A 27,201-nucleotide genomic window follows, 5' to 3' on the forward strand; every position below is an offset into this window, starting at 1 on the left:
ACACAGAACTATGTTCACTTTACCTTTTGGCTTTGCTCTGCCTCTTCCTTAGGTGATGTGCATTAGTTTTAAATGGTTGAAATTTACAGATGTATCTTACTGTAACAGTTTGAGTTTGCTCAGTCATAGATGTCAGGAAATAAACATTGGTCTTGCAGCTGTTTAATTTCTGATTATCAGCAGACGTCTGCAAATCTCAAACTAGCTGCTTCTCCTTTTTAGTTGTGCCTGACATATTCTTTTCTCTGCTGCCCTCCAACCTGTATTTATTTCCTGAACCCCCACCCCAATCAGTTACTGATTCCTGTACTTTATTCCTTAAAATCTAAACTCACGAGGAAGAACGAGGAGATGGTTCGATAATGCATCCTAAGCCGCTTGGTGCTGTCTGAACACACCTGGTAGATCTCCCTCTGTATTCTCCCTGCCCCAGCACTGCTCTGTCTAGGCCCTCATCATCTGGGTGGTGACAGACTTGGGTCGGAGGAAGACTCTTTGCCTTTTCCGCCTCTGCTCCCTTTCCTCCCGCACAGGCCGCAGCCCCTGGAGGCTGCCGTCTTCCTGCTTCAGGACCAGACTCCTGCCTTGCTTCCCAAGTCCCTTCTTGACAGACACAGCTCCCACAGCTCTGCCTCTCCTCCCACCACTCCCAGACCTCCCTGTGTTCTGGCCAGGCAGGGATGCTCTTGGGCTGCCACACGTGCCATCCTTTTATTTTCCATGGCTATCCTGTTAGAATTCTTGATCTTTGTAAGCTCACATGTGTTTGAAATCTGGTCACAGCATCTGGAGTTTTTGCAAAGCTCCTCTCTCATGTCACTGTTTGATGTTTTTCAGATTGGACAGACACACCCAGGCCACCACTCTCGTTTGTCAGATATTTGGAGGATACCTAAGATCTAGAGGTAAGCTTTTGCTTATAAGTTGATAAAATGATACACGCATGTGGTTAAAAAATGGTAAAAGTTGGACAGTGTTAGTCCTGCTAGGAAGGAAGGAAAAGTACTTCTCTCCAGCCCAGATTCTCATTCCTTTTACCCAAAGGCAACCCTGGTGCCAGGTTGTAGTAAATCCTTCTGGTAGTTTCCTGTGCATGAACAAACTGGGAGCATACTGTGTGCACTGCTTCCATTTGTCTCTTCGTATTAGGAGTCTTTTACATTTCAGCACACAGGCCTAACAGCCTTCGACAGTTGCAGTAGTGTTCCTTTGATTTTAGTCCCCTGTCGATGGGGATTTAGGTTATTTGTGTTTTGTTGTTCATGGAGCATCCGTACACATATGCTTTCTGTCTGGGTAAAAGTATATATGTATGATGAATTCTTAGTATTAGAATTTCTGGATCACAGGGAGTGTGTATTATAAATTTTAATTCTGTCACCTTGTCCTTCTAAAAGGTTATACCAGTTTTGATTCTAACCAATAGTATATGAGGGTCAAATTCATTACACTTTTCACCCATATTATGAGTAGTATTAATTTAAAACTTATTTTTGTTCAACTGATAGAAAAATTACAGGTAAAAAATTTTAAATTTCAAAATTGTATTTTGTCATTTCAATAGTTGATGTTGCTGTAATGATTATACTTTGCTCATCTTTTGCATTTTATTTTTATTTCAGTCAAATGTTTAAATTGCAAGGGCGTTTCAGATACTTTTGATCCATATCTTGATATAACATTGGAGATAAAGGTAAATTTCATAATTATGCGAGTAATTACATTTTTAAAATAACTCATATAACTATAGTTCATTTGTAATTTAGACTACTTGTTAGAGAATATAAATTGAAAAATTCAATATGCTAAGATTTCATTTGGAGGGATTATTCAAGCTTTGTAGTAAGCATCATGAAAAAGCTTTTAAAAGTTTTTTTTATTACTCTTTGAATTTTCTTTTTCTTTTTGTCTTTTTCTTTCTTTTTTTTTTTGAGACGGAATCGCACTCTGTCGCCCAGGCTGGAATACAGTGGTGTGATTTCGGCTCGCTGCAACCTCTGCCTCCAGGGTTCAAGTGATTCTTTTGCCTCACCCTCCCGAGTAGCTGGGACTATAGGCACACGCCACCGTGCCCAGCTAATTTTTGTATTTTTAGTAGAGATGGAGTTTTACCTATTGGCCAGGATGGTCTCGAACTCTTGACCTCGTGATCTGCCCACCTCCCAAAGTGCTGGGATTATAGTTATGAGCCACTGTGCCCGGCCTGAATTTTCATTTAATATCTTAATAAAACTAGATTTTCTATATTAGCCAAATATAGATGGTTATTTTTCCTTTTTTTTTTGAGACGGAGTCTTGCTCCAGCACCCAGGCTGGAGTGCAGTGGCGCAGTATCAGCTCACTGCAACCTCCGCCTCCGGGGTTCAAGCATTTCCCCTGTCTCAGCCTCCCGAGTAGCTGGGACTACAGCCACTGTGCCCAGCCTGCCTCTTGCATTTTCTGAATTCCTATTTTTTTTTTTGTTCTTGAGCTTGCATTTTTCTGGTTATAGATGTAATACATGCTTATGATAAAAATGAGTAACATTGCAGATATATGTAAAATGCTATCCCTCTGAATGCATTCTTTTTAACAGTTTGATATGTGCTGCTCCAGAATGTACTGTTTACTTTTTATATAAACAGGATTGTGTCTGATGTCTGTCTGGCTACTCACTGTTTCATGCAATTCTGTTGGAGACCTTTCTGTGTGAGTGTGCTCTCTGGGCAGTGTGTGGTGCAGTGAATGGATAGACTAATTCCTATGCCAAATTCCTTACTGGTGGATATTTGGTTTGCTTCCAGTTTTATGCAGTTTTAAGTAATGCTGCAATGAGCATCCTCTGTGTTTTTTTTCACTTTAATCTGCTCATTTTTAATGGCAGGGGATATAATTTGGTGTTTAGATGTATAAAAGTGAACATCATACTACTAAAGGAAAATTTTCTTCTTCTTCTTTTTTTTTTTTTTTTTTTTTTGAGACAGAGTCTTGCTCTGTTGCCCAGGCTAGAGTGCAGTGGCTCGATCTCGGCTCACTGCAGCCTCCACCTCCTGGGGTCAAGCAATTCTCCTGCCTCAGCCTCCCAATTAGCTGGGACTACAGGCACGTGCCACCATGCCCTGCTAATTTTTTGTATTTTTAGTAGAGACGGGGTTTCACCATGTTAGCCGGGATGGTCTCGATCTCCTGACCTCATGATCTGCCTGCCTCGGCCTCCCAAAGTGATGGGATTACAGGTGTGAGTAATCCCAGGCCTGGAAATTTTCTTTTTACGTAAAACGTCTCATTTACTTTTATATCTTTGAGTCTTCTGTTCTTTCTTTTAAAAAATAAGGGGCATGGCTGGGGATGATGGCTCATACCTGTAATCCTAACAGTTTGGGAGGTCGAGGTGGGAGGATCACTTGAGCCCAGGAGTTTGAGACCAGCCTGGGGAGTGTAGTGAGGCCCCTGTCTCTACAAAATAAATGAAAATTTTAGCTGGGCATGGTGGCCATGCCCGTGGTCTTAGCTGCTCAGGAAGCTGAGGTGAGAGGATTGCTTGAGCCCAGGAGGTCGAGGCTGCAGTGAGGTGTAATTGTGCCACTGCACTCCAGCCTGGGCAGCAGAGCGAGACCCAGACACAAGTGGCGGTGTGTGGTGATGTGGTGCTTGTGCCTCTTCTCTTCCCAGGCTGCTCAGAGTGTTAACAAGGCGTTGGAGCAGTTTGTGAAGCCGGAACAGCTTGATGGAGAAAACTCATACAAGTGCAGCAAGTACGCTGGGTGATGACTTGGTTTGCTGGCTGCTCCAGTGGGGTTGGCTGGCAGGCTTGGTTGGAGAGAGTTTGGTGTGTCTAGGTTGCTTGAGTTTCTGATACCCTCTGGAAGACACTGGGTCCCTGTCGTCCAAAGGCCAGAACCCAGAGTGTCTTGATGTGTGCATTTCTGCAAGACGCGCAGCTCCGTGCCCCTGAAAACCTGGGGCATGACATTGGGCAGATTATGTGGGAGGAGAGAGGTAAAACTGTCTTTGCTCCCCTGGCAGTGCTGCTTCAGGTGTGGCTGGGCACCCCCTGTCTGCCGAATAGCATTTTCTTTGACTTTCCTATGATAAGAGGGCTGCTGTCGGGTGGGGAGTACTTTCTTCTGGGATAGCTAGGCTCCTTCTCTCTTAGGGAGGGTTCCCAGGGTTTGGGATAGCATTTGCTGGAAAACTCTAATTTTGATTATTTGTTAATATGTTTCCCCATGAAGTCAGGAGTGCCTATTTTAAGAATGCTCTTTCATATGTTTTTAAGTAGATTTCCACTTCGTGGTCAGGTAATATGAGTAATTTTTTTTATCAAATCTTTGAGACCAGAGGGATTTTGCCTTTGTTTTAAATTCTACAGACTTTTCTAATATTTATTTTTATTATTTTTGTTTCTGTTTAGGGCTTTCTTTTCATATAAGAATATTATTATTTTTAAATTAGATGAATTTAAGACATATTTTCACATAATTATGCCAGTCTGAACATGTTCATTTTTCAGTTTCTTTTGAATTGAGAGAAAGTTGTGTTAACCTAATTTTAACATTATTGGTAGCACATATGGCTTGGTTTTTCAGAATTGTCCTAACTTCCTTTCCCTTCACGCTAAGTAAGCAGTTCCCCCTATATTTTTAATGTTAATATTTTCACTGTTGGTTGAAGACTGGTGGTTCTCATCCACTGTCCTTTTTGGAACCTTAATGTGGAATGTTTGAGAATAATAACAAAGACCAAAATACCAAAAATTGTGTGTACATATTCGTCTCCTTAAACTTTTGTTTCTGTTTATTTCAAGGTGTAAAAAGATGGTTCCAGCTTCAAAGAGGTTCACTATCCATAGATCCTCTAACGTTCTTACACTTTCTCTGAAACGTTTTGCAAATTTTACTGGTGGAAAAATTGCTAAGGTATGTGGATGATGTCATTAATCATCTTTTGTGTCGAGCCTTTCAAGGCTTACGTGTCTGTAGCTATTAAGGATTAAGGACTTGACTTTCTCATGACAAAATTGTTAACTATTACCTACATTTGGGCTTCATTGTCCGTTTTGTTGGTGTCCATGGTTATGAGGGATACAGGGAGAGCCTGTATAATCTGAAATCCAAAGAGGACTTCCTGCTAGACCCTGCCACCTTTTCACCAGAGTTCATTTTGTCTTGTGCGTTTGTTTTCTGATTGGTAGTACACTGAATTTTCCCATTTTCTTCCCACTTTCTGAAGATTGAAAGTGGTCAAAAACTAAATAGCGTGCAAGAGAAGTAAACTATCCATTCCCGAATTATTAAAATTAAATAATCGGCTGAGTGTGGTGGCTCATACCTGTAATGCCAGCACTTTAGAAGGCCTAGTCAGGCATATCACTTGAAGCCGGGAGTTTGAGACCACTCTGGCCAACGTGGCAAAGCCCTTTTCTACTAAAAGTACTAAAATTAGCTGGGTGTGGTGGCAGGCACTTGTAATCCCAGCTACTCGGGAGGCTGAGGCAGGAGAATCCCTTGAACCTAGGAGGCAGAGGTTGCGGTGAGCCGAGATTGTGCCACTGCACTCCAGCCTGGGCTATAGTCAGATTCTGTCTCAAAAAAAAAAAGTAATGATTAATGTTGAGTGTTGTCATTTTGTTACTTTGTCCTTTGATGGATTTGAAGAATTCACTTAATGTAGATCCTGACTTGTTAAAAGAAAATAATAAATGCAGCAAGATTACCTTAAATACACTTAGATTCAGCTATCCTCCCGGTTAACTATGCCCTTTCGAAGGTGGCTAGCCCAGGCGCAGGGACTCACGCCTGTAATTCTAGCACTTTGGGAGGCCAAGGCAGGTGGATCACGAGGTCGGGAGTTCCAGACCAGCCTGGCCAAGATGGTGAAACCCCGTCTCTACTAAAAATACAAAAATTAGCTGGGCGTGGTAGTGCACCTGTAATCCAAGCTACTCGGGAGGCTGAGGCAGGACAATCACTTGAACCCGGGAGGTGGGGCTTCCAGTGAGCCGAGATCATGCCTCTGCACTCCAGCCTGGGTGATAGAGTGGCACGCCATCTCAGGAAAAAAAAGAAAAAAAAAAAAAGTGGCTAAATGCATTAGGTTTTTAAAATGCATTAGGTTTTTGCTAGAACATCACAGGACTCAGGTGTTCTGTGGGTCTCCCCTCCTAGGGAGCTCTAAATACCCTCTACCTGAATATGTGGAATGATGTGTGCCCTCAGAAATGTTTCTCCTTTTTCCATTTCTGTTTAGGATGTGAAATATCCTGAGTATCTTGATATTCGGCCATATATGTCTCAACCCAACGGAGAGCCGATTGTTTACGTCTTGTATGCAGTGCTGGTCCACACTGGTTTTAATTGCCATGCTGGCCATTACTTCTGCTACATAAAAGTAAGCTGTGCACATTTGCTATTAACTATTGTTACATACATGCTGTAAGACAGCAGTAGCATTCTTGAGGTAGGGAGAGGTGGAACTTTTACAGTTAAAATGTGAATACCCGTTGTAAAAATATTTATCTTGACCAGGTGCAGTGGCTTACTCCTGTAATCCCTGCACTTTGGGAGACTGAGGCTGGGGGATCACTTGAGGTCAGGAGTTGGAGACCAACCTGGCCAACATGGTGAAACCCCGCCTCTATTAAAAATACAAACAATTGGCCGGGCGCGGTGGCTCAAGCCTGTAATCCCAGCACTTTGGGAGGCCGAGATGGGCGGATCACGAGGTCAGGAGATCGAGACCATCCTGGCTAACACGGTGAAACCCCGTCTCTACTAAGAAATACAAAAAATAGCCAGGCGAGGTGGCAGCGCCTGTAGTCCCAGCTACTCAGGAGGCTGAGGCTGGAGAATGGCGTGAGCCCGGGAGGCGGAGCTTGCAGTGAGCTGAGATCCGGCCACTGCACTCCAGCCTGGGCGACAGAGCGAGACTCCGTCTCAAAAAAAAAAAAAAAAAAAAAAAAAAATACAAACAATTATCTGGGTGTGGTGGCACCTGCCAGTAATCCCAGCTGCTCCGGAGGCTGAGGCAGGAGAATTGCTTGAACCCAGGAGGGGGAGATTGCAAGGTCACGCCACTACACACCAGCCTAGGTGACAGAGTGAGACTCCGTCTCAAAAAAAAAAGAAAAAAAAATTGCTCTTGACTGTGTTCCACATTTAATTAAATCTAATCTCTGTCTTTTATTGGCCCTCATTTACAGGCTAGCAATGGCCTCTGGTATCAAATGAATGACTCCATTGTATCTACCAGTGATATTAGATCGGTACTCAGCCAGCAAGCCTATGTGCTCTTTTATATCAGGTATTGTCATGAAAACAAACTGCCAGATTTTCTGGTATGTTAATTTTTCTTGTCTTATCAACATATTTAAATTCAATATTCAGTGTGTTTTTTTTTAAAAAAAAACAAAACCCAGCAGCTTAAAGATCACTTCTAGCCTGGGCATGGTGCCTCATGCCTATAATCCTAGCACTTTGGGCGGCCGAGATAAAAGGAGCACTTGAGCCCAGGAGTTCAAGACCGACCAGCCTGGGCAACATAGTGAGGCCACATCTCTACAAAATATGAAAAAATTAGCCAGGTGTGGTGGTGTGGGCCTGTGGTCTCATCTGCTCGGGAAGTTGAGGTGGGAGGATCACTTGAGCCTGGGGAAGCTGAGTCTGCAGTAAGCCGTGATTGAGCCATTGCATTCCAGCCTGAGTGACAGAGCAAGACTCTGTCTCAAAAAAACAAAAACAAAAACCATCAACTCTGCCATGTGCTTGGAGAGTAAGAAAGGTAGTGTCTGAGCAGGATGATGAGTTTGCTCCGCATCGTACTCTGTGGCCGTGAGCACTGAAGGTGCAGCTGCAGGGAGAGGTGGTAGCTGAGGAGGGTGGGCTTCTGCTGCAGGCAGCAATGGAGTGGACCAGGAGCCACAGGACAGTGAGTGGAGACCTCGGAAAGGGGCCTCTGAGCACCTGGCATGGTCACAGCCAGCACCTCCCAACCTGGAGCACAGATCAGTTGCCTTCCAGGCCAAGGCCAGGGCCCGTGCCCAGCTCTGTCCTGTTGTGGCTGCATATACTTTTCACTCACTCACTCACTCACTCCGTTTTTGGAAAAAATGTTTGATAGCTGAAAATTAAGAATATCCTCAAATGTCTAACTGGCAGAATGCTCATGTCTACATGTTGAAATATTAAACACTGGCATTGGATTTCAGCAGTTGGGCTGAAGCACAGATGACAAGCAGAGGAGGCCTCAGGCCAAGATGAGGGGTAGGATTTTGTTTCTGACTTTTTTGGACACTATAGATATTCTACAGTGGCATATATTTATAATTAGAAAAATATAAGCCTGGGCAACAAAGTAAGACCCCATCTCTACAGAAAATAAAAAAATTAGCCAGGTGTGGTGGTGCACGTCTGTGGTCCCAGCTACTCAGGAGGCTGAGGCAGGAGGGCAAGGCCGCAGTGAGCGATAACTGTTCCACTGCAGTCCAGCCTGGGCAACATAGCAAGACCCTGTCTCAAAAAAAGGAAAATATGAATAAACAGAAAAGAAATACCATTCAGATGAAACAGCATCTTCAGAATACACAGTTTAAAAAGCCTTATTTACCCAGTTATCCTTGTTGTCTCCTGATCTGAGTGCCTGACATTAGCCCAAAGGAGAGGATGTGTATAGCTCCGTATGGTGTAGCATAAACATGCTATTTTTTTCATCAGTTTTCTGCCTGAGGGGTTAAATGCTGTTGAATTTGTAAATGAATCTCTCCTAAGGAGGTATCCTGTGTCACCCTAAGTATCACTCTCCTTGTCTCCAGGTCTCATGATGTGAAAAATGGAGGTGAACTTACTCATCCCACCCATAGCCCCGGCCAGTCCTCTCCCCGCCCCGTCATCAGTCAGCGGGTTGTCACCAACAAACAGGCTGCACCAGGGTTTATCGGACCACAGCTTCCCTCTCACATGATAAAGGTAACAGTCCATAGGGAGAATAACATTTTTATGTTAATTTTTAAAATGTAACTTCAGACTCTCAAGTTCAATTGTAGTGATTCTGTGTCCTCAAATACATCTAAATGTTTTCTCACAGTTTAATCAAACCCTCTTATACAGTATTTCAAATATACAGAAAATAGCCAGGTGCAGTGGCTCACGCTTATAATCCCAGCACTTTGGGAGGCCGAGACAGGTGGATCACTTGAGCTCAGTAGTTTGAGACCAGCCTGGGCAACAGGGTGAAACCCCGTCTCCACAAAAACTACAAAAATCAGCGGGTATGGTGGTGTGTGCTGTGGTCCCAGCTGCTTGGGAGGCTGAGGCAGGAGGATTACTTGAGCCCAGGAGGCAGAGGTTGCAGTGAGCTGAGATTGCGCCACTGCATTCCAGCCTGGGCAACAGAGTGAGACCCCGTCTCCAAAAGAACCCTCCAAAAAAACAAAAACCCCAAAATATACAGCAAACCGCACCAGTGGGGAGGAAAGAGGAAAGGCTGGGTGTCAGCATCCTTACATTCTAGGTCCCCTCTGGACTTCCATTCTTAATTACTCTTGGACTCCAGGAAAGCGATCTGTTTACAACAACACGTTTGTTAGGTCCATTTAGTCGTTTCAGGGGTGTGGGGTTTCTGGCTGCTGTCCCCCTGGGTTTGATTTTACTCCCTGTTGGTCCCGTCGGGGCGAACAGTAGTGAGCTAGTGTCACAGGGAACACAGAATTCCAGAGTGGGGGCGTCATCTGGGCTGTGGCATCTTCACAGCTTTTCGGCTTGAGTTTGTTTTGGATGATCACATACACTGTCTAGCTGTGTGCTTTATTTAATGGACATCAGGCAGTATTTGAGGTGTAACAGTCACACATCAAATGCCCAGTGGGCTCCCCTATTGGGCTCTGCTCCAGAGTGACGTCAGGACTCTGGCAAACAGGAGGGCATGTGCCCTGTAGGAAGGGGTGGTTGGCATTGCTTTTCCAGACTGTTTTTGTTTTTACTATGAAGCTTTCCAGTGTTAAGATGGCAGCTAATTCAGGTATTTGAGAAGGCACCATGAAGGCCACACATGATCTGTTCACTGGCGTTCAGGCCCATGCCTCCATGGGGATGCAGCAGCCATGGTGGGAACCTGCAGCGAATGTATTACTGCATGAGGAGAATGTGGAGACATTGTGGGGCAGTGGTGGGGGTCATGGCTGAGCGAGCAGCGGCTGAAGCAGCCCCTACTCTCTGCCCATGTGACCGTCTCCTTTGCTCCGAGGCCAGGGTGATTCCTTCTTCCTGGCACTCTGCAGCGGTGAGCTCCCAGGAAACCCAACCAGGGAGCAAGTGTGTGACTCCATGCCACAGGCCTGCTGATTTCGATCAGATCTGGAACAGAAAGAGTTTGGTCTGAGGATTGTATCCTGTGAAACATGTATGTCCTGTTTGTTGATTTATTGCCAGAAAACTAGGGCCTATGGAAAGTATGCGTGGGTAGGAGGGACTGAGAAAAACAGAGAACATTTCCAGGTGTATGAAACTTGTTAGTCCTGGGGAAAAAAAAAAAAAAGCAAAATGGGAAGGACCCATTAGCCAAAATGGGTTGTGTTTCTGTGACCATGTTTCTGGAGCTCTGACTGGCTGGTGCTTTTCTTACTTCCAGAATCCACCTCACTTAAATGGGACTGGACCATTGAAAGACACACCAAGCAGTTCCATGTCAAGTCCTAACGGGAATTCCAGTGTCAACAGGGCTAGTCCTGTTAATGCTTCAGCTTCTGTCCAAAACTGGTCAGTTAATAGGTCTTCAGTGATCCCAGAACATCCTAAGAAACAAAAAATTACAATCAGTATTCACAACAAGTTGCCTGTTCGCCAGTGTCAGTCTCAGCCTAACCTTCATAGCAATTCTTTGGAGAACGCTACCAAGCCCGTTCCCTCTTCTACCATTACCAATTCTGCAGTACAGTCTACCTCGAACGCATCTACGATGTCAGTTTCTAGTAAAGTAACAAAACCGATCCCCCGCAGCGAATCCTGTTCCCAGCCCGTGATGAATGGCAAATCCAAGCTGAACTCCAGTGTGCTGGTCCCCTATGGCGCCGAGTCCTCTGAGGACTCTGACGAGGAGTCGAAGGGGCTGGGCAAGGAGAATGGGATTGGTACGATTGCGAGCTCCCACTCTCCCGGCCGAGATGCCGAAGATGAGGAGGCCGCTCCGCACGAGCTCCAAGAACCCATGACCCTAAACGGTGCTAATAGTGCAGACAGTGACAGTGACCCAAAAGAAAACGGCCTGCCGCCCGATGGTGCCAGCTGCCAAGGCCAGCCTGCCCTGCACTCAGAAAATCCCTTTGCTAAGGCAAACGGTATTCCTGGAAAGGTGAGTGTGCGTCGGGGTCTTCAGCCTCGTTCGTGGTGATTCCCTTGGCTGGATTTCAGGAGGCATGGAGCTGGCGACTGAAGCTGAAATATTTTTGTTTCTATTGCAGTTGATGCCTGCTCCTTTGCCGTCTCTCCCAGAAGACAAAATCTTAGAGACCTTCAAGTTTAGCAACAAACTGAAAGGCTCGACAGATGAAATGAGGTAACGCAAGAGTAAATCTGAGGCACATGTGGCAGCATAGTGGGAAATCCAGTGGCCTGCAGATGTGTCAGTATAGGAATGCTGTAGAAATTTTATAGTGAATGTTTTGAATCCTAGAATGATTTGAATTGTAATGTATAGGATTTATTAACTTGCCTTTTAGAAGAGTAAAGAAAAAATGTGGCATACAGGACCGAGTCCACGGAAACTTAATGTACTCACCATGCTATTTCTCCTCCTGCGTGGCCACCTCTCTCTGGTTAGCAGTGTTACTGGCACGCCTTCAAGCGCCATCTCATTTCATCTTTCTCATGAAGAGTGATTATGGGAGGGTGTGCTGAGGGTCTAGGCCAGGGCTCTCAGTCCTGTCAAGGAGCACATACAGTCAACCGTCCATTCACAACAGGGATGCATTCTGAGAAATGCATCGTTTGGGGATGTGGTTGACATGTCAGCACCACAGTGTGTCACACAGACCGAGATGGTGTGGCCTGCTGCTTCTGGGCCACAAACCTGCACAGCCTGTGACCGCACTGGATCCTGTAGGCAGCTGTAACACAGTGGTATTTGTGTATCTACACATAGAAAACGGACAGTAAAAATACGGTATAAAAGGAAAACTGGCACACCCGTACAGGGCACTTACCATGAATGGAGCTGGCAGGACTGGAGGGTGCTGTGGGTGAGCCTGTGAGTGAGCGAGTGCTGAGTGAACGTGGAGGCCTGGGACTGTACACTGCTGTAGACTCTAGAAACTGCACACTTCGGCTACACTCAATTTGTTTAAAAAATTGATTTCTTCAATAGTAAACACACCTTTGCTTACTGTAACTTTGTTACTTTATAAACTTTTAAACTGTTTGACTCTTTTGTAATAACACTTAGCTTAAAACACAAACACTATACAGCTATACAAAAATAACTTCTTTGTTTGTTTGTTTGAGACAGAGTCTTGGAGTCTCACTCTGTCACCAGGCTGGAGCGCAGTGGTGCGATCTCAGCTCACTGCAGCCTCCGCCTCCCGGGTTCAAGCAGTTCTCCTGCCTCAGCCTCCCGAGTAGCGGGGACTACAGGCATGCACCACCACGCCCAGCTACAAGAATAGGTTCTTTATATCCATATTGATAAGCTTTTTTCTACTTGTAAATTTTAAAACTTTTTTTTTTTTTTTTTTTTCTTGAGACAGAGTCTCGCTCTGTGCCCCAGGCTGGAGTGCAGTGGCGCAATCTCGGCTCACTGCAAGCTCCGCCTCCTGGGTTCCCGCCATTCTCCTGCCTCAGCCTCCCGAGTAGCTGGTACTACAGGCGCCCGCCACCTCGCCCGGCTAGTTTTTTGTATTTTTTAGTAGAGACGGGGTTTCACCGTGGTCTCCATCTCCTGACCTTGTGATCCGCCCGCCTCGGCCTCCCAAAGTGCTGGGATTACAGGCGTGAGCCGCTGCGCCTGGCCAATTTTAAAACTTTTTTGTGAAGACACAAACACACACATTAGCCCAGGGTCACGGGATCAGTGTCATCCGTATCACTGACTTCTACTTCCACATCCTGCCCTACAGGAAGGTCTCGAGGGGCAGTAACAGCCATGGAGCTGTCATCTCCTGTGACAACAGTGCCTTCTCCTGGAGACCTCCTGAAGGACCTGCCTGAGGCTGTTTTACAGTTACCTTATGTTTTGTAAGAAAAAGGAGCACATACTAAGATAATCATAAAAAGTACAGTTAGTAAATACATAAGCCAGTAACAGTCATTTTTTTTGTTTTTGTTTTTGAAATGGAGTCTGTCTCTGTCGCACAGGCTGGAGTGCAGTGGTGAGATCTCAGCTCACTGCAGCCTCCGCCTCCCGGGTTCAAGCAATTCTCCTGACTCAGCCTCCCGAGTAGCTGGGATTACAGGCATGCACGAACCCACCCAGCTAATTTTTTTTTTTGTACTTTTAGTGGAGACAGGGTGTCACCATGTTTTTCAGGGTGGTCTCAAACTCCTGACCTCAACTCATCCACCGGACGTAGCCTCCCAAAGTGTTGGGATTCCAGGCGTGAGCCACCGTACCCGGCCAGCAGAGTCATTTATTACCATTATCATCTATTATGTACTAATTGTATGTGCTAGACTTTCATGGGACTGGCAGTGCACTGGGTTTGTTTACACCAGCATCACCACACTTCACCAGCCATGTGTTGCCCTTGGACTGTTACAGTGATGGGATTTTTCAGCTCTGTTGTGATTTTACGGACCGCCGTCACTAGGATGTTAGGACAGTTAGGGTGACAGGGATTTTTCAGCTCTGTTGTGATTTTACGGACCGCCGTCACTAGGATGTTAGGACAGTTAGGGTGACAGGGATTTTTCAGCTCTGTTGTGATTTTACGGACCGCCGTCACGTGTGGGCCATTGTTGACCTTATGTATGAGGTATGTGACTATACTTCGTAAAGGCCCCTCAAGGATTCTGAAATTATAGATAATAAAACCTGCCCCACAATTTTAAAAAAATCATGTAATGTTAGTCAAGAATGTAAACGTAACGTTAGTCCAGAGTAAGAGGAAAGGAACTTGTCATGCAGTGACAGTGCTTCATGCGGAGAACCCGGCAGGACGGCCCTGTGGCGAGAGCCTGTGTGCGAGCAGTGCTCGCGTCTCTGCACAGGTCGGCTGTGAGTGACAGCTCAGAGCGCGGCCAGATGTCACCATAGTCGGTGCCAGGCGCAGGTTCGCCATCAGGAAGTCATGTTCTCATGGCGAACAACTTGTGGTGAAGTTGTGATGAAATCACAGCATGATGGACTCTAGATTTATAGACTAGGTATCTTCCTGGAAACAGTGTCGGTGAAAACCGCGCCAGTAACACAGCCGTAGTTTTTACCCGCATTGTCTTGGCACGCACTCACCTGTGGGGTTGCTCGTCGTGCTGGTGGGGCTCCCATCACTGTGGCAACCCCAGAATGGCCCCCGGCAGCTGGGAGTGCCCTCACTGAGGCCCTCTGTTAGGAGGGCTTAGATATTAAAACGGAATGGGGTGAACCCTGCAGGCAGGGAATGCTCATTCCCAACCTAAGGATAGGCCGGCTTGGACACTCGCTCCCTCGGCCAGGGGACTCCGGCCTTTCCTAGGCCAGGTAGCATGAGGGTGAGGTAGATGGCTGTGCAGACAAGCCCAGGCCACAGCAGCGTTCATTATTAACCCTGAGGACATATTGAAAGCTCTGTGGGAATCAAAGGACAGAGTTAATTTACTACAGCAAGTTTTGCTAAAGCCTCTGATTTCTCACAATTTGTCAGTAATTGGAGGAGCTGCTGGCTTTGTTTGGAGGTAGCCGCTCTACCTTTGAGGGTTCAAGAGAAATTAGAGAAAGGGAGCCCAGAGTTAAAGGAGGAAGCCCTGTCATCACTGGAGGTTTTTCTTTAGTCTTGGTTATTAGGAAGAACTAGAGGAATTGCAGCCAGGTGCGGTGGCTCACGCCTGTAATCCCAGCACTTGGGGAGGCTGAGGTGAGAGGATCACCTGAGGTTAGGAGTTCAGGACCAGCTTGCCCAAGGTTTAGTGAAACCCCATCTCTACTAAAAAATACCAAAATTAGCTGGGCATGGTGGCGGGCGCCTGTAATCCCAGCTACTTGGGAAACTGGGTCAGGAGAATTGCTTGCGCCTAGGAGGTGGAGGTTGCAGAGAGCTGAGATCACGCCACTGCACTCCAGCCTGGGCAACAGAGTGGGACTCTGGCACTCAAAAAACAAAACAAAACAATAGAGGAATTGGAAGAACTAGAGGAATATCCAGAAACAGGAAGAGCCTAGAACTGTAGGATTATTGCTTTGAAAAATAGGCTAGGAGCTGGGCTTGATGATAAAACATTTTATTTTTGTTTAATAAGGGAAACAGAAAATTGAGAGTTTCCAGAGATGGTAGTACTAGCCTAATACTGGGCTTCAGCGAGATGTATTTAAAGAGACGAAATAGCAAGTGAACGTTTTGAAGTGTTTGTCCCTGTAATGCAATGACACGAGCCTGTGAAGCCCACGCTAACTGGTGTGTTTGTTTGTTTGGGGGCTGCAGTGCACCTGGAGCAGAGAGGGGCCCTCCCGAGGACGGCGACCCCGAGCCCCAGCCTGGCAGCCCCGCCGCCGAATCCCTGGAGGAACCGGATGCGGCCGCCAGCCTCAGCAGCACCAAGAAGGCCCCGCCGCCCCCGGATCCCGGCACTCCCACTACCAAAGAAGGCGCCTGGGAGGCCTTGGCTGCCGCCCCCGAGGAGCCTCCGCCCGGCGCTGGGCAGGACATCGCGGGGGACACAGCGCCCCCTGACCTGTGTGATCCCGGGAGCTTAACGGGCGACGCGAGCCCGCTGTCCCAGGACGCAAAGGGGATGATAGCGGAGGGCCCGCGGGACTCTGCGACGGCGGAAGCCCCGGAGGGGTTGAGTCCGGCTCCGCCTGCGCGGTCGGAGGAGCCCTGCGAGCAGCCGCTCCTTGTTCACCCTAGCGGGGACCATGCCCGGGACGCTCAGGACCTGCCCCAGAGCTCGGGCGCGCCCGAGGCCACAGAGGGGCCGCCAGCTCCTGTGCTGGAGGCGGCCCCGGCCGGTCACCTGGAAGGGGACGCAGAGCCTAGCCCCGGCGAGAGGGGCGAGGACGCCGCGGCGCCGAAAGCTCCAGGCCCTTCCCCGGTGAGGGAGAAAATCGGCAGCCTCAGAAAGGTGGACCGAGGCCACTACCGCAGCCGGAGGGAGCGCTCGTCCAGCGGGGAGCCCGCCAGAGAGAGCAGGAGCAAGACTGAGGGCCACCGCCACCGGCGGCGCCGCACGTGCCCCCGGGAGCGCGACCGCCAGGACCGCCACGCCGCGGAGCACCACCCCGGCCACGGCAACAGGCCCAGCCCCGGCGAGCGCCGCTCTCTGGGCAGGTACAGTCACCACCACTCCCGACACCGGAGTGGGGCGGAGCCGGACTGGGTCAGACACCACTACACCGAGGGCGAGCATGGCTGGGGCCGGGAGAAGTTCTACGCCGACAGGCCGCGCTGGGACAGGTGCCGGTACTACCATGACAGGTACGCCCCGTACGCCGCCCGGGACTGGAAGCCCTTCCACGGCGGCCGCGAGCACGAGCGGGCCGGGCTGCATGAGCGGCCGCACAAGGACCACAGCCGGGGCCGTAGGGGCTGCGAGCCGGCCCGGGAGAGGGAGCGGCACCGCCCTGGCAGCCCCCGTGCAGGAGCGCCCCACGCCCTCGCCCCGCACCCTGACCGCTTCTCCCACGACAGAACTGCACTTGTAGCTGGAGACAACTGTAACCTCTCTGATCGGTTTCACGAACACGAAAATGTAAAGTCACGGAAACGGAGACACGACAGCGTGGAAAACAGTGACAGCCATGTCGAAAAGAAAGCCCGGAGGAGCGAACAGAAGGACCCTCTAGAAGAGCCTAAAGCGAAGAAGCACAAAAAATCAAAGAAGAAAAAGAAATCCAAAGACAAACACCGAGACCGCGACTCCAGGTGAGCCTGGGGCCTTGTGCTCCTCGCGGGGCTGGCGGCGCTGTCAGCAGTGGGGCCTGTCCCTTCTCACCCGACTCAGGAACGAGTGACGGGCCAGGCCATAGTTGTATCCGTTTGATTTATGTCTCATTTCTGTAGGTCTTGAGATTCCACTCTTTTTACAGATTTGTAAAAATTTGCCCTGTTTTTAAGCTGTATCTTTATTTCATGGTGTCGTTAAATGCCTAACAACCTTCTTTTTCAAAATGATAGTGCCATTTTTGGTGAATGCTTTATAACTCTTCCAGGAGTAAGCATGCATTGTTCCATAAATGAAAAATTGGGAGTCTTTGACCTTAGAATTGGTGTTAATATTATTATTTGTCAGATGTAGTTCTGTTTTCCTATGTGTTATATTTTCCTGAAATTCAGTAGCTGTGAGGTAGGCAGACAACAGGAGGTGCACTTCTCCTGTTCCTGCCCTCCTGCCCAGCGTGGGCATCTGAGACACCTTTGTTTCCTCGGCCTTTGTTTTTGTCTCCATTTTTCAACTTGAAATTCAATTGGGAAATTTGTTTCTGTATTTTTTTAAGAGAGAGGGTCTTCCTCTGTCACCCAGACTGGAGTGCAGTGATGCCATCGTAACTCACTGCAGCCTTGACCTCCTGGGCTCAAATGATCTTTCTGCCTCAGCCCTCAGCCTCTGGAGTAGCCGGGACTACAGACATGTGCTACCACCCTCAACTAATTTTTTGTTTTTGTAAAGACAGGGTCTCGCTATGCTGCCCAGGTGGTTCTCAAACCCCTGGGCTCAAGCGATCCTCCTGCCTGGGCCTCCCAAAGCACTGGTATCACAGGCGTGAGCCACCACACCTGGCCTGTTTTTGTATTTTTAAAAAGCTAAATTGGTGAGTGATTGTCTTGAAAATGACTTACCCATGATGAGATGGATGAGCAGGAACAGAATTACTAATTTTAGTTGACATCTCTTGAAATTGAAACCAGGGGAAAAGATTAGCAAAAGCCATAGGGAAAATAGGCAGTGGTTACTTGAGGGAAAAAATAATATTGCTGCCAGGTGTCTCAGGCACATGGGAGGGAGGGAGGCTCAGTATTTCCTTTCCCTTCAAGTAACCACTGGTTTTGGGAAAAGCTAGCAGAATCCTCCTTGCAGTGTTTGTCCAACAACTTTAGTTCCTGAGAAAGCTGAAGCAGAGGTGGGGCTGTTCAGCAATGGAGCTGAAGTTGGTGAATTTATGACCCTGGGCTGAAACAGTCATTATACTGAAGGCAGACTTGTTAAATTTTTGAGACAGGGTCTGGCTCTGTTGCCCAGGCTGGAGTGCAGTGTTGCAGTCGTAGCTCACTGCAGCTTTGTCAACCTCCTGGGCTCAAGTGATCCTCCCGCCTCAGCCTCCCAGGTAGCTGGGACTACAGGTGTGTGCCACCATGCCTGGCCGACGTTGTTAATTAGATAAGAATTGTGCCTGTTTGCGCGGTGAATGTTCTCAGTGAACGGGTGTAAAGGCCAGGCTCCAGGGTCTGCTGCTGGTGGTGTTGCGTTTTAGGGGTTTGAACTCTGGCTTTTGCTTCTGCAGGCATCAGCAGGACTCAGACCTCTCAGCAGCGTGCTCTGACGCTGACCTCCACAGACACAAAAAAAAGAAGAAGAAAAAGAAGAGACATTCAAGAAAATCAGAGGACTTTGTTAAAGATTCAGAACTGCACTTACCCAGGGCCGCCAGCTTGGAGACTGTTGCCCAGTTCCGGAGAGCCCAGGGCGGCTTTCCTCTGCCCGGTGGCCCGCCTCTGGAAGGCGTCGGACCTTTCCGTGAGAAAACGAAACACTTACGGATGGAAAGCAGGGATGACAGGTGTCATCTCTTTGAGTATGGCCAGGGTAAGAGGAGATACTTGGAATTAAGAAGATAGAAACTATTTCTTAATACATTTTCTTTGCAAAGGGCGAGTAATACATAGAAAACCTCAGGTGGCATCAGAGGCTGCAGTTACTCAGACCACCTGCCAGACAGGGTCCGGCCTCAGTGCTCGTCCCTGCAGTGCGGTGCTGTTGTCCAGTTTGGCTCCTTAGCACCAAACCCTTAGCGTTTATTGAAGGCCTAAGTGACACAGGACTGAGGGCAGCACCACCTGTGTGTCACCAAAGCCCTGGAACGTATGGCTCTGGGCGTCTTGAGTGTTTGCCTCACAAAGGACCAGAAATCTTGGTTTTATTTTATTTTATTTTATTTTATTTATTTATTTTTTGAGACGGAGTCTCGCTCTGTCGCCCAGGCTGGAGTGCAGTGGCGCAATCTCAGCTCACTGCAAGCTCCGCCTCCCGGGTTTACACCATTCTCCTGCCTCAGCCTCCCGAGTAGCTGGAAGTATAGGCGCCCGCCACCTCGCCCAGCTAAATTTTGTGTTTTTAGTAGAGACAGAGTTTCACTCTGTTGAACAGGATGGTCTCGAGAACTCTTGGTTTTAAAGCATTTTTGATAGAAATACTTTTGCAGTATATACATTACTCTCCTGAATCCTTAAACCTGTAGCATTCTGAGTGTGCCCTGACGCTCGGTACCGATTTGCTTGCTTGGGTTGTTAGAAGCACGGGCATCGGCCTCTGCCTGACGCCTCAGAGACGGTGTGGCGGGCCACGGACTGTCACTGCCAGGGGTCCTAGATTCTCTTCTGCCCTGTGGGGCTGTGTCTCTGTCATGTGGCCACGCGCTGTGCTCTGACTGCACTTGAGGCAGCCTCCCCACTTCCTCTCTGGTTGGTGTCCAGTGACTGCTGGTCCTGGAGAGGAGCTGTGAGGCTGTTAGAAGTGGATGTCACTCGAGTCAGTGGACCTAGAGCAGAGGTTGGCAAACTGCAGCCCTGCGGCCAGCTTCGGCCGGTCACCTGGCTTTGTATGAACCTGGAGTGAAGAATGGTTTTAACCTTTTTAAGTGGTTGGAAATAATCCCAAAGAACAACAATGTGTTTCACATGAGAATGATGTGAAGTTCAGACTGCAGTGTCTGTGGCTTGATTGGGGTACAGCCAGGCACGTTCGCACGCTGTCCGGTGGCTTCGCTGTCACTGCCTGACAGAGGCGAGTGGCTGCAGCAGGGCAGGGACTGTGTGGCTTGCAAAGCGGAGAATGTTATTTGTCCCTTCACAGAGAAAGTTGGTCATCCCTACCTGAACGCCAGTTGTTTGCATTCATGTATGAAGCGCATGCCCTCCTCCCAGGGACTTTTGACGAATCATCAGGGCTGCCCTGAGGCCTTTGCTTCTTGGCTGTGTCGTGGGTTAGGTGGAGCTGTGTGTTCTGGGGAAGGCCTGTCCCTGCCAGCAGCCCAGAGCCAGTGTGCATTGTTGATTGAGGGGCAGACGGTCCTTAGAGTGTGTGACAGAGAGCCGGGGCTGCGGGGTGAGCCCCATGGGGCACACTTGCCTGTGGAGTGCTGGGGAAATAGCCGGAGCCCAGGACAGGTACCAGCACTGTCGGCGAGGGCAGGGGGCCGGCGAGGACGGGGAGCCGGCGGGCCTTTGCTGTCTGTGTTGTAGACATTCTGGACGTTTCAGAATTGGTTTTGCCTTCCCATTTCAGTGAATCGGGGAAGGGGATTCGTGAGGGCTGCTTGGTACCCGAGGATGCGGTGAATGGGCTCATTCTGCGTGTGGTACGGGCTCCGAGGATCGTGGGCTCCCAGCCAGGGCTGCTGGGAGACAGTGATAGCCCCCAAGGCAGCTGGTCCAGCAGGAGGGAGGTTGAACGTGAACTTGTTTGCGTCCTGTCTCGGGTGCCGTGGTCAGGCGTGTGTGTGTGTGTGTGTGTGTGTGTGTGTGTGTGTGTGTGTGTGTGTGTGTGTGTGTGTGTGTGTGTGTGTGTGTGTGTGTGTGTGTGGTGGCCTGCGTTTCCGTGCCCGTGGGTGCCGTGGTCAGGCGTGTGTGTGTGTGTGTGTGTGTGTGTGTGTGTGTTGGCCTGCGTTTCCGTGCCCGTCCTTGGGTGCTGTGGTCAGGCGTGTGTGTGGTGGCCTGCGTTTCTGTGCCCATCCCACTGCACTGATGACAGGGTTTGCAGCTGGCGCTTCTGCTGCGAGCACAGACTGAGGAGCCTTTCTTGTCCTCCCGAGAAGGCCAGTGCCCGGCCTCGCCTCACCCAGCGTCCTGTGGTCCTGCAGGCCCCCCTCTGCCCTGGACTTCGGCTCCTTGCCTTTCTCTTTCAGACTCTTCCTCTGGCTCTGTTCCGCCCAGTTCAGTTCTTGGGCCTGAGATCTGTTGTCCTAACCCCAGGGTGTGCGTGGGTTGGATGGAGCCCTCAGTCTCAGTCATCACGTAAACCCTTTGATGTCAGTAAAACCCTGGGAGCAGCAGCTGAGCGCTGGGACATCCCTGCTCACCTCGCGGGGAAGTGGCCTCAGCCACTCACAGGGAACCGCAGTGACTGACCATAGCCACTTAATGCACACGCAGAGCAGAGGCACTGGCGGTTTTGCAACCATCATTAAAATCTCTTTCCTGACCTTTGCTTTCTAGGTGATTGAAAACTCAGCCTCAAAACAAAAAATTCACTAGTTATGGTAAGCTGTTTTCCTGTTTCTTCATTGTTTGTGGTGGCGCTGAGGGGACTCAGGCAGAGGAGTTATTCTGTGGTTCTGCCTGTGGGCTGGGCCCATAGGAATGGGCAGAGCCATGGAGAGGCCCCGGCAGGTTCCCAGCCAGCCCAGACCCAGGCCACGTGCTTGGGGACAGACCTAGACCCTCCACCTCGTCACCTTTGCATTACTGGCTGGGAAGACCCGCATCCCTCACGCGGGTGGAGTTGCCCTGTTCCCTTGCCCCTCACTGGGAAAAGCCAACCTGGCTCACAGCAGCCGAGCCCAGAGGCCTTTGATAAACATCTGGGAAGGGAGAGGCCCGGTGCCCAGCACAGGCACCTCAGGAGAGCGGAGCCTTGCTCCCTCCCCGTCCCATCCTGACCCCTGTGCTGCTGTTTGCGCCCCGAGGTCGCACTGAGCTGGAGCCGGCACCCACCCAGCACCCACTGTACAAAACCGTGGGAAGGTGGCCGAGTAGCAGATCAGGACCTCAGAGCTGCAGGGCTGTGTTGGGTCAATTCTCACAGGGGTCCTGGGAGAGTCACTGGTTTTATACCTGACCCCTGTGGACCTAAAGGGGACAGCGAATCATTTTTCCCTTGAAAGGAAACTTTGTCCAAATGTGTCTGTCACATGTAGTCAGCAAGAGGAATTTAAAATGAATTTCCAAGTGAAGAGTCTGTGGATTAACTGGCCGTTAATTAACAGGCTTTATCAATGTGTCCTCAAGGGAGAGGCCCAACCCTAAGGAAGGAGCTAAACTTCCCAAGTGAGGGGCTGTGAGGACGGAGGTGGAGGAGGCAGCTGGGGGCTGGCGGCGGCGGGGCCCAGCAGATGGCGCCTCCCTGGCTGAGCCGCTCGCACCGCCAGTTCCCTCACTTCCACCCAGGAAGGCAGAGTGACCTCCTCAGGGAAGAGCTTCCCCAGCCTTCTGGAGCAGTTGGCAGGGCGTCCGGAATAAGCCCTAGACACCACCGCCGCCGCCTGCCTCCAACTCACTAACCCGGCGCCTCTTGTCTTTCAGATTCAACGCGTTCAACAGAAGCCATCCCCAGCCCAGCTTAAATTATAAAGATAGAAAATAACTCTGTTCCAATCTGCGTGGTGCTTCTTTAGTAAATACTGTACAGATTTTACCATGGAGAACTTTTTTTTTAGTTTTTACCTTTTCTTAATTACCCTTATTCCAAATGGACGAACACTTTCTACCACTGCTGACCATTGTAAAATACCGTGTATATAAATCCCATTGAAATAATGCCCTGGAATAGAACATCTCAAATGCTGCTTAATTACAGACTCAGGTCGATTACTTGTATTTCATGTAATGTTCCTCCAAGTTAGACATCTGGTGCAAGACCAACCGGGAGACCATGGAATTGTCAAAAGTACAAACTGACAGTGTGTATATTTAATTTAAAGACTTATTTAAAAACTCACAAGCTCTCACCTAGACTTTGGAGAGCAGTCTGTTTTCTGTAATGTCTGATACTAGAAACTAATTTGCTTATTTTAGTTGTATTCAAGATTTGAAGATGTATTTTATAGACAAGTTCTGTTTTTGAACTTTGTGGAACTGTTCCAATCAATTTCCCAGTTATGATGAGTATTTACATTATGAATGTATAACCCAGACATGATTTGTAAAGCCGACAGTATGTTTCTATTACACAACACTTTTTGATACAGCGTCTCTTGTCTTCACTGATACTGGAGTCTCCGTTGTCTGCTTGGTCCCTTCGAGTTTCTAGTTACAGACACAATCATACTGTGATTTTATTTTTAATATGGATATGCTATCAAACTGTGATACACTTATAATTCACTGGTCCTGCATCAGGAGATGGAGTGGGGAAAACTGTATTTAATACAGTTTGTATCTGAATAATCTGTATGGTTTATACAGTTTGTGTTGTTCAGAGATGTTTAAAGTTTGATCTTTGTTTTTTTAAAGATTAAAAAAGCACTTGCCCCACTGTAAATATACAGCATGTAAAATTTCTATAGTATATAAATGGCAGCAAATCACACACTTGGCGTCTTTTTACTGCTGTTTTCCCCATTTGCTTCCAGACTCCTTCCTGTCATCTGAATTCACTTTCTTAAAACCTTCAAGTGCTCCTGCTGAAGTCAGTACCTTCGGCCAGGCCATCCCACCTGGGACGGGCAAAGGAAAACTGGAGGGGTGTTTGCTGGACCCAACAATATCTGTTGGAAAGAACCAAGTCTCAGACAGGCTTGTTGTAACAATACATGTGATTTTTATTTAGTGAACACAGTATTTGCAAGAGCACTGACAGCCATCCACCCTCCAATCTTACTGTTCACTTTACAACCAAATATCGAGAGAGAGAGGCTGTTTCTTCATGCGAGCCATGGCAGTATATACATTGAATAACAAACACTCCAGAAATCAATAGATGTACATTATTTACATTACTATTACTGTATTTTCTGCAAATAGAAATATTTTCTAAGAAAAAAAAAAAGTCAATTTGTGGTTTCTGGTCTACCACAGACCTAACTTCTCGGCAAAGCACATCTATGTAGATAGCTGCATTTGTAACTTTAAAAGTAGGCATTGCTTTCTATGAAGCACTAAGTGCTGCTCCATCTATAAACAGCTCCTAGTTTCACTCAGTTTGGTACCACATTAAACTGCCCCAAAATGTTCTGTGACCCCAAAGACACTGCTGCTTATCTGGGTCCAGGGCCAGTCCAATTAAACTCAAATGTGAACCAGGGCCCAGCAAGACAGGCTGGAAGGGCTGTGGCAGCCGCCGCCTCCCCGCCGGGCTCCCGTCGCTGCCTCCTGGCCTCTGTCTCTGGAAGAAAGTGTCTTTGGCCAGAGTTGGGACTAACAATTCGAGCCCTGTGCTCAAGACATCGGGGCGGGGAGGAGGAGGATCGTGATTGTGACAGGGCCTGCCCAGGGTGAGGGACAAAAACAGATGTCCTGCTTCAGGGCCGTCCTGGTGGCGGCTGGCCCTGTGCAGTCATGACCCAGAGAGTTTTCTGGACCAGGCCTGCCTCAAGGCTCAGCAGGCATGATGGCTGCACGGCCTTTATGCTAATACTGTCATTACACAGCCTGGAGCTAGGCGATTTCCTGTAACACTCTGACCACAAAGTACCTGGAGTCTAACTCAGCACCACAGCCTCTGCGCGGCTCCCGGGTACCCACCACCCGGTGAAGCTCATTCCCAGACGACAGCAGCAGAGGAGCTTGATCTGGAGACTCCTTCCTGCCGCGGCTCCCAACACCCAAAACAGAAAGCTCCGCATCCCCAGGTCACACCTGGGTTGGTCAGAAGGAAATGGCTCGTCTGAGCACGACATGCTGACAAAGCTGGCTGTGGCCAGTCCTGGGTGCGGGGCCAGCCTGAGGGGTGGGCACCACCGGGGCCGGCCGTCAGTGTGTGGTCTGGGGGGGGGGGGTCCAGGCAGCGTTTATTTTCATGGAAGACTGGAGGCCAGAATTGCATATCTACCAGCCAGGTTTCAAGAACGCTGACTTGCCTTTCTCAGAACTAAAATTTCCAATTTGAGGTATCAGTAACAAAGCCTAAGAGCTTGGGAATGAAAGTCTGATGCAGGACGGGGGCTTCTGGCCTCGGACCCCTCTGCAGTCTAGTGCGACTTAAAGCTACATCAAGGTCAGCCGCAGGGAGGCGGAGGGCCCGCAGCCGCTCGGCCTCCACTTCAAGGCAACTCAAAGGAACAGTCTCCACTGCTGAGAAGGAAGCCTAGGTGCACAGTCTGAGGTTTGGTCTCTGGATTGGGCATTTTGCGCAGGAGTACAGATGCCCTCCAGAGGGTGCAGATTCAAGGTGTGCCTGTGCAGGTGGGGCGGGAAGAGGAAGTCCGTGGAGGAAACGCCAGCCACCAGCCCAACAGCCCCGTGTGCAACAGGATCCTGGGGATGCAAATCTCCCGACAGAGCAGCGCCTGCCACCGGCCTGCGTCGGCCCAAGCACGCAATGCCCCCGTCCAGCCCTGTGCCCTCTCTGGAGGTGGGGCCCAGATCCACCCTTGCTTGAGTGAAGCACCGGGCACCTGCTATCCTTACATCCACAGCAACCTGACGACCTCCCAGGCGGGCGTGGAGCTTCGCCAGTTCCACCACTGGTGTCTATCTGGGGTTCTCAGCTCCCCAGACACCCTACGTGCCGGACCTCTGCACCCCAGGGCCTGTTCTTCCCTCCTCGTAGGGAGGGCACCTGTCTCAGGACATGGCACGCTACATGGGGTGAGGCTGTTTCTAGTTACTTCTGTGTCTATTCATTAAGAAATCTGGTCAAATTAGAAGGTCTGTAAAATAAGCATTCATTTTGCCACAGGTTTTAAATAGCGACAAGTATGGTCAAAAGCCGGTCCACATGGACTCCGCTGACCTGTATGAAACGCTGCCGTGCGTGTGTCTGAACAAAACATGAGCAGTTTCACGTGATTCAGCATATGGACCATCTGTGTCCAGGGAAAAGCTGTTTCCTAGGAGTTAGCAGTTACAGGCTAAACACCCCAAACCATTAACTGTTATCACTTTAACGATTTGCTTAAAGTACCTGTGGGGCCAAAAAGCCTGGGTTGAAGGGAGGCCACATGGGAGTCACCCTGGAGCCCCCAAGTGCCATGGCCATCCCTCCCCGAGCCCGTCCAGAGCCCACCTGTTGCCCCCGGGGCTTGCCTGACAGCCTGACAGGGCAGGGCTGCACGTGGCCCCCCGTGCCGGTGTCCCCCAGCCTTCCCCGTGGGTGCTGCGTCTAGATGGATATTTTTTCAGTGCACAGTATATACTTGTGTCCAGGAGTTAACTTTATAGCTGCCATTCTAAAAATACTACTGTTAGAAAGTATCTTTTGTTATAATTTCAGAATATAAAAAGGCATATAAAAGCTATAATCCTATATATCTGAGAAAAAATTCTGAATAAAAAACTGGTAGCTTTTCCTTTCCTGTTTTGCTATAAAACAGTGGCTTTCTAGAATGGTTAACACTGCCCCGAGTGAATGCGTTTGGCATGGTACGAGTGAGGCTCCCATCTGTGGAATCCGTCCGGTGTCTGCTGTGGAGAGAGCGGAAGCTGCTGTCCTGGCTTCTCCCCCCAGGGCCGCCGGGGACGGTCGCAGGAAGGAAATACTTCTGGACACGCGCAGCCGACCACGACCCCAGCCACGGCACAAGGCCTCGAGGATCAGTCTGGGCCACAGTACGCTCTGAAGCAGCAGCTTGCACTGCAGGGCGACCACCTCCCAGGACCCCAGCCACGGCACGCGGCCTCGGGGATGCCATCTGGGCCACGGTACACTCTGGAGAAGCAGCTTGCACCGCTGGGCGACCGCCTCCCTGCCACGCCTTCCGCGGAGGGGCGGCCCGCGGTGTCTTTCTGCTGGGGTTGGGTCTTTTACCTGGGTCTTGTAGCCAGGAAAGCTATTTTTTATTGGCAATCCTTCGTTTCCTCGTTGCCAACATGTCATAGAAAGGATCCCTGCTGATACTGGCTCTGGTGAAAGAAGGAAAACATGCAGGTTAGGTCGTGGGTGACACACAAACCTTCCCTTCCTCACCAGCCCCAGAGGCTCCTGGGACAGGACCGCAGGCTCAGATCTGAGCATC

The 27,201-nt window shown here is 49.1% G+C and overlaps 2 protein-coding genes across 12 annotated transcripts in view; one reads left to right on the plus strand and one right to left on the minus strand.

Annotated features, from left to right (window-relative positions):
• Positions 1–23,271, plus strand: part of LOC105497896 (ubiquitin specific peptidase 42) — an 80,942-nt gene extending 57,671 nt beyond the window's left edge. For 4 of the 10 annotated variants that reach the window (XM_011769422.3, XM_071095341.1, XM_011769431.3 and 1 more), the window contains 11 exons: positions 838–905; positions 1,623–1,693; positions 3,652–3,734; positions 4,787–4,898; positions 6,229–6,369; positions 7,181–7,281; positions 8,789–8,942; positions 10,603–11,322; positions 11,432–11,526; positions 15,578–17,017; positions 18,595–20,850. In XM_011769422.3, coding sequence (XP_011767724.2) covers positions 838–905; positions 1,623–1,693; positions 3,652–3,734; positions 4,787–4,898; positions 6,229–6,369; positions 7,181–7,281; positions 8,789–8,942; positions 10,603–11,322; positions 11,432–11,526; positions 15,578–17,017; positions 18,595–18,928 — 3,319 coding nt within the window. In that variant the 3' untranslated portion in view covers positions 18,929–20,850. Of the gene's footprint in view, positions 1–837; positions 906–1,622; positions 1,694–3,651; positions 3,735–4,786; positions 4,899–6,228; positions 6,370–7,180; positions 7,282–8,788; positions 8,943–10,602; positions 11,323–11,431; positions 11,527–15,577; positions 17,018–18,594; positions 20,852–21,523; positions 21,568–22,609 lie in introns of those variants that run through there. The other 6 variants (XM_011769447.3, XM_024797987.2, XM_071095344.1 and 3 more) reach the window with 2 other exon arrangements.
• Positions 23,272–23,823: 552 nt separating this feature from the next.
• The window catches only part of LOC105497921 (cytohesin 3), a 116,294-nt gene continuing 112,916 nt past the window's right edge, over positions 23,824–27,201 (minus strand). The window contains exons 13-14 of one of the 2 annotated variants that reach the window (XM_011769467.3): positions 26,994–27,088; positions 23,824–25,421 (exon numbers count right to left, since the gene is read on the minus strand). In XM_011769467.3, coding sequence (XP_011767769.1) covers positions 27,016–27,088 — 73 coding nt within the window. In that variant the 3' untranslated portion in view covers positions 23,824–25,421; positions 26,994–27,015. Of the gene's footprint in view, positions 27,089–27,201 lie in introns of both variants that reach the window. The other variant, XM_011769458.3, reaches the window with a different exon arrangement.

This window comes from Macaca nemestrina, chromosome 4 (assembly GCF_043159975.1).
Source record: "Macaca nemestrina isolate mMacNem1 chromosome 4, mMacNem.hap1, whole genome shotgun sequence".
NCBI classification, from domain to species: domain Eukaryota; kingdom Metazoa; phylum Chordata; class Mammalia; order Primates; family Cercopithecidae; genus Macaca; species Macaca nemestrina.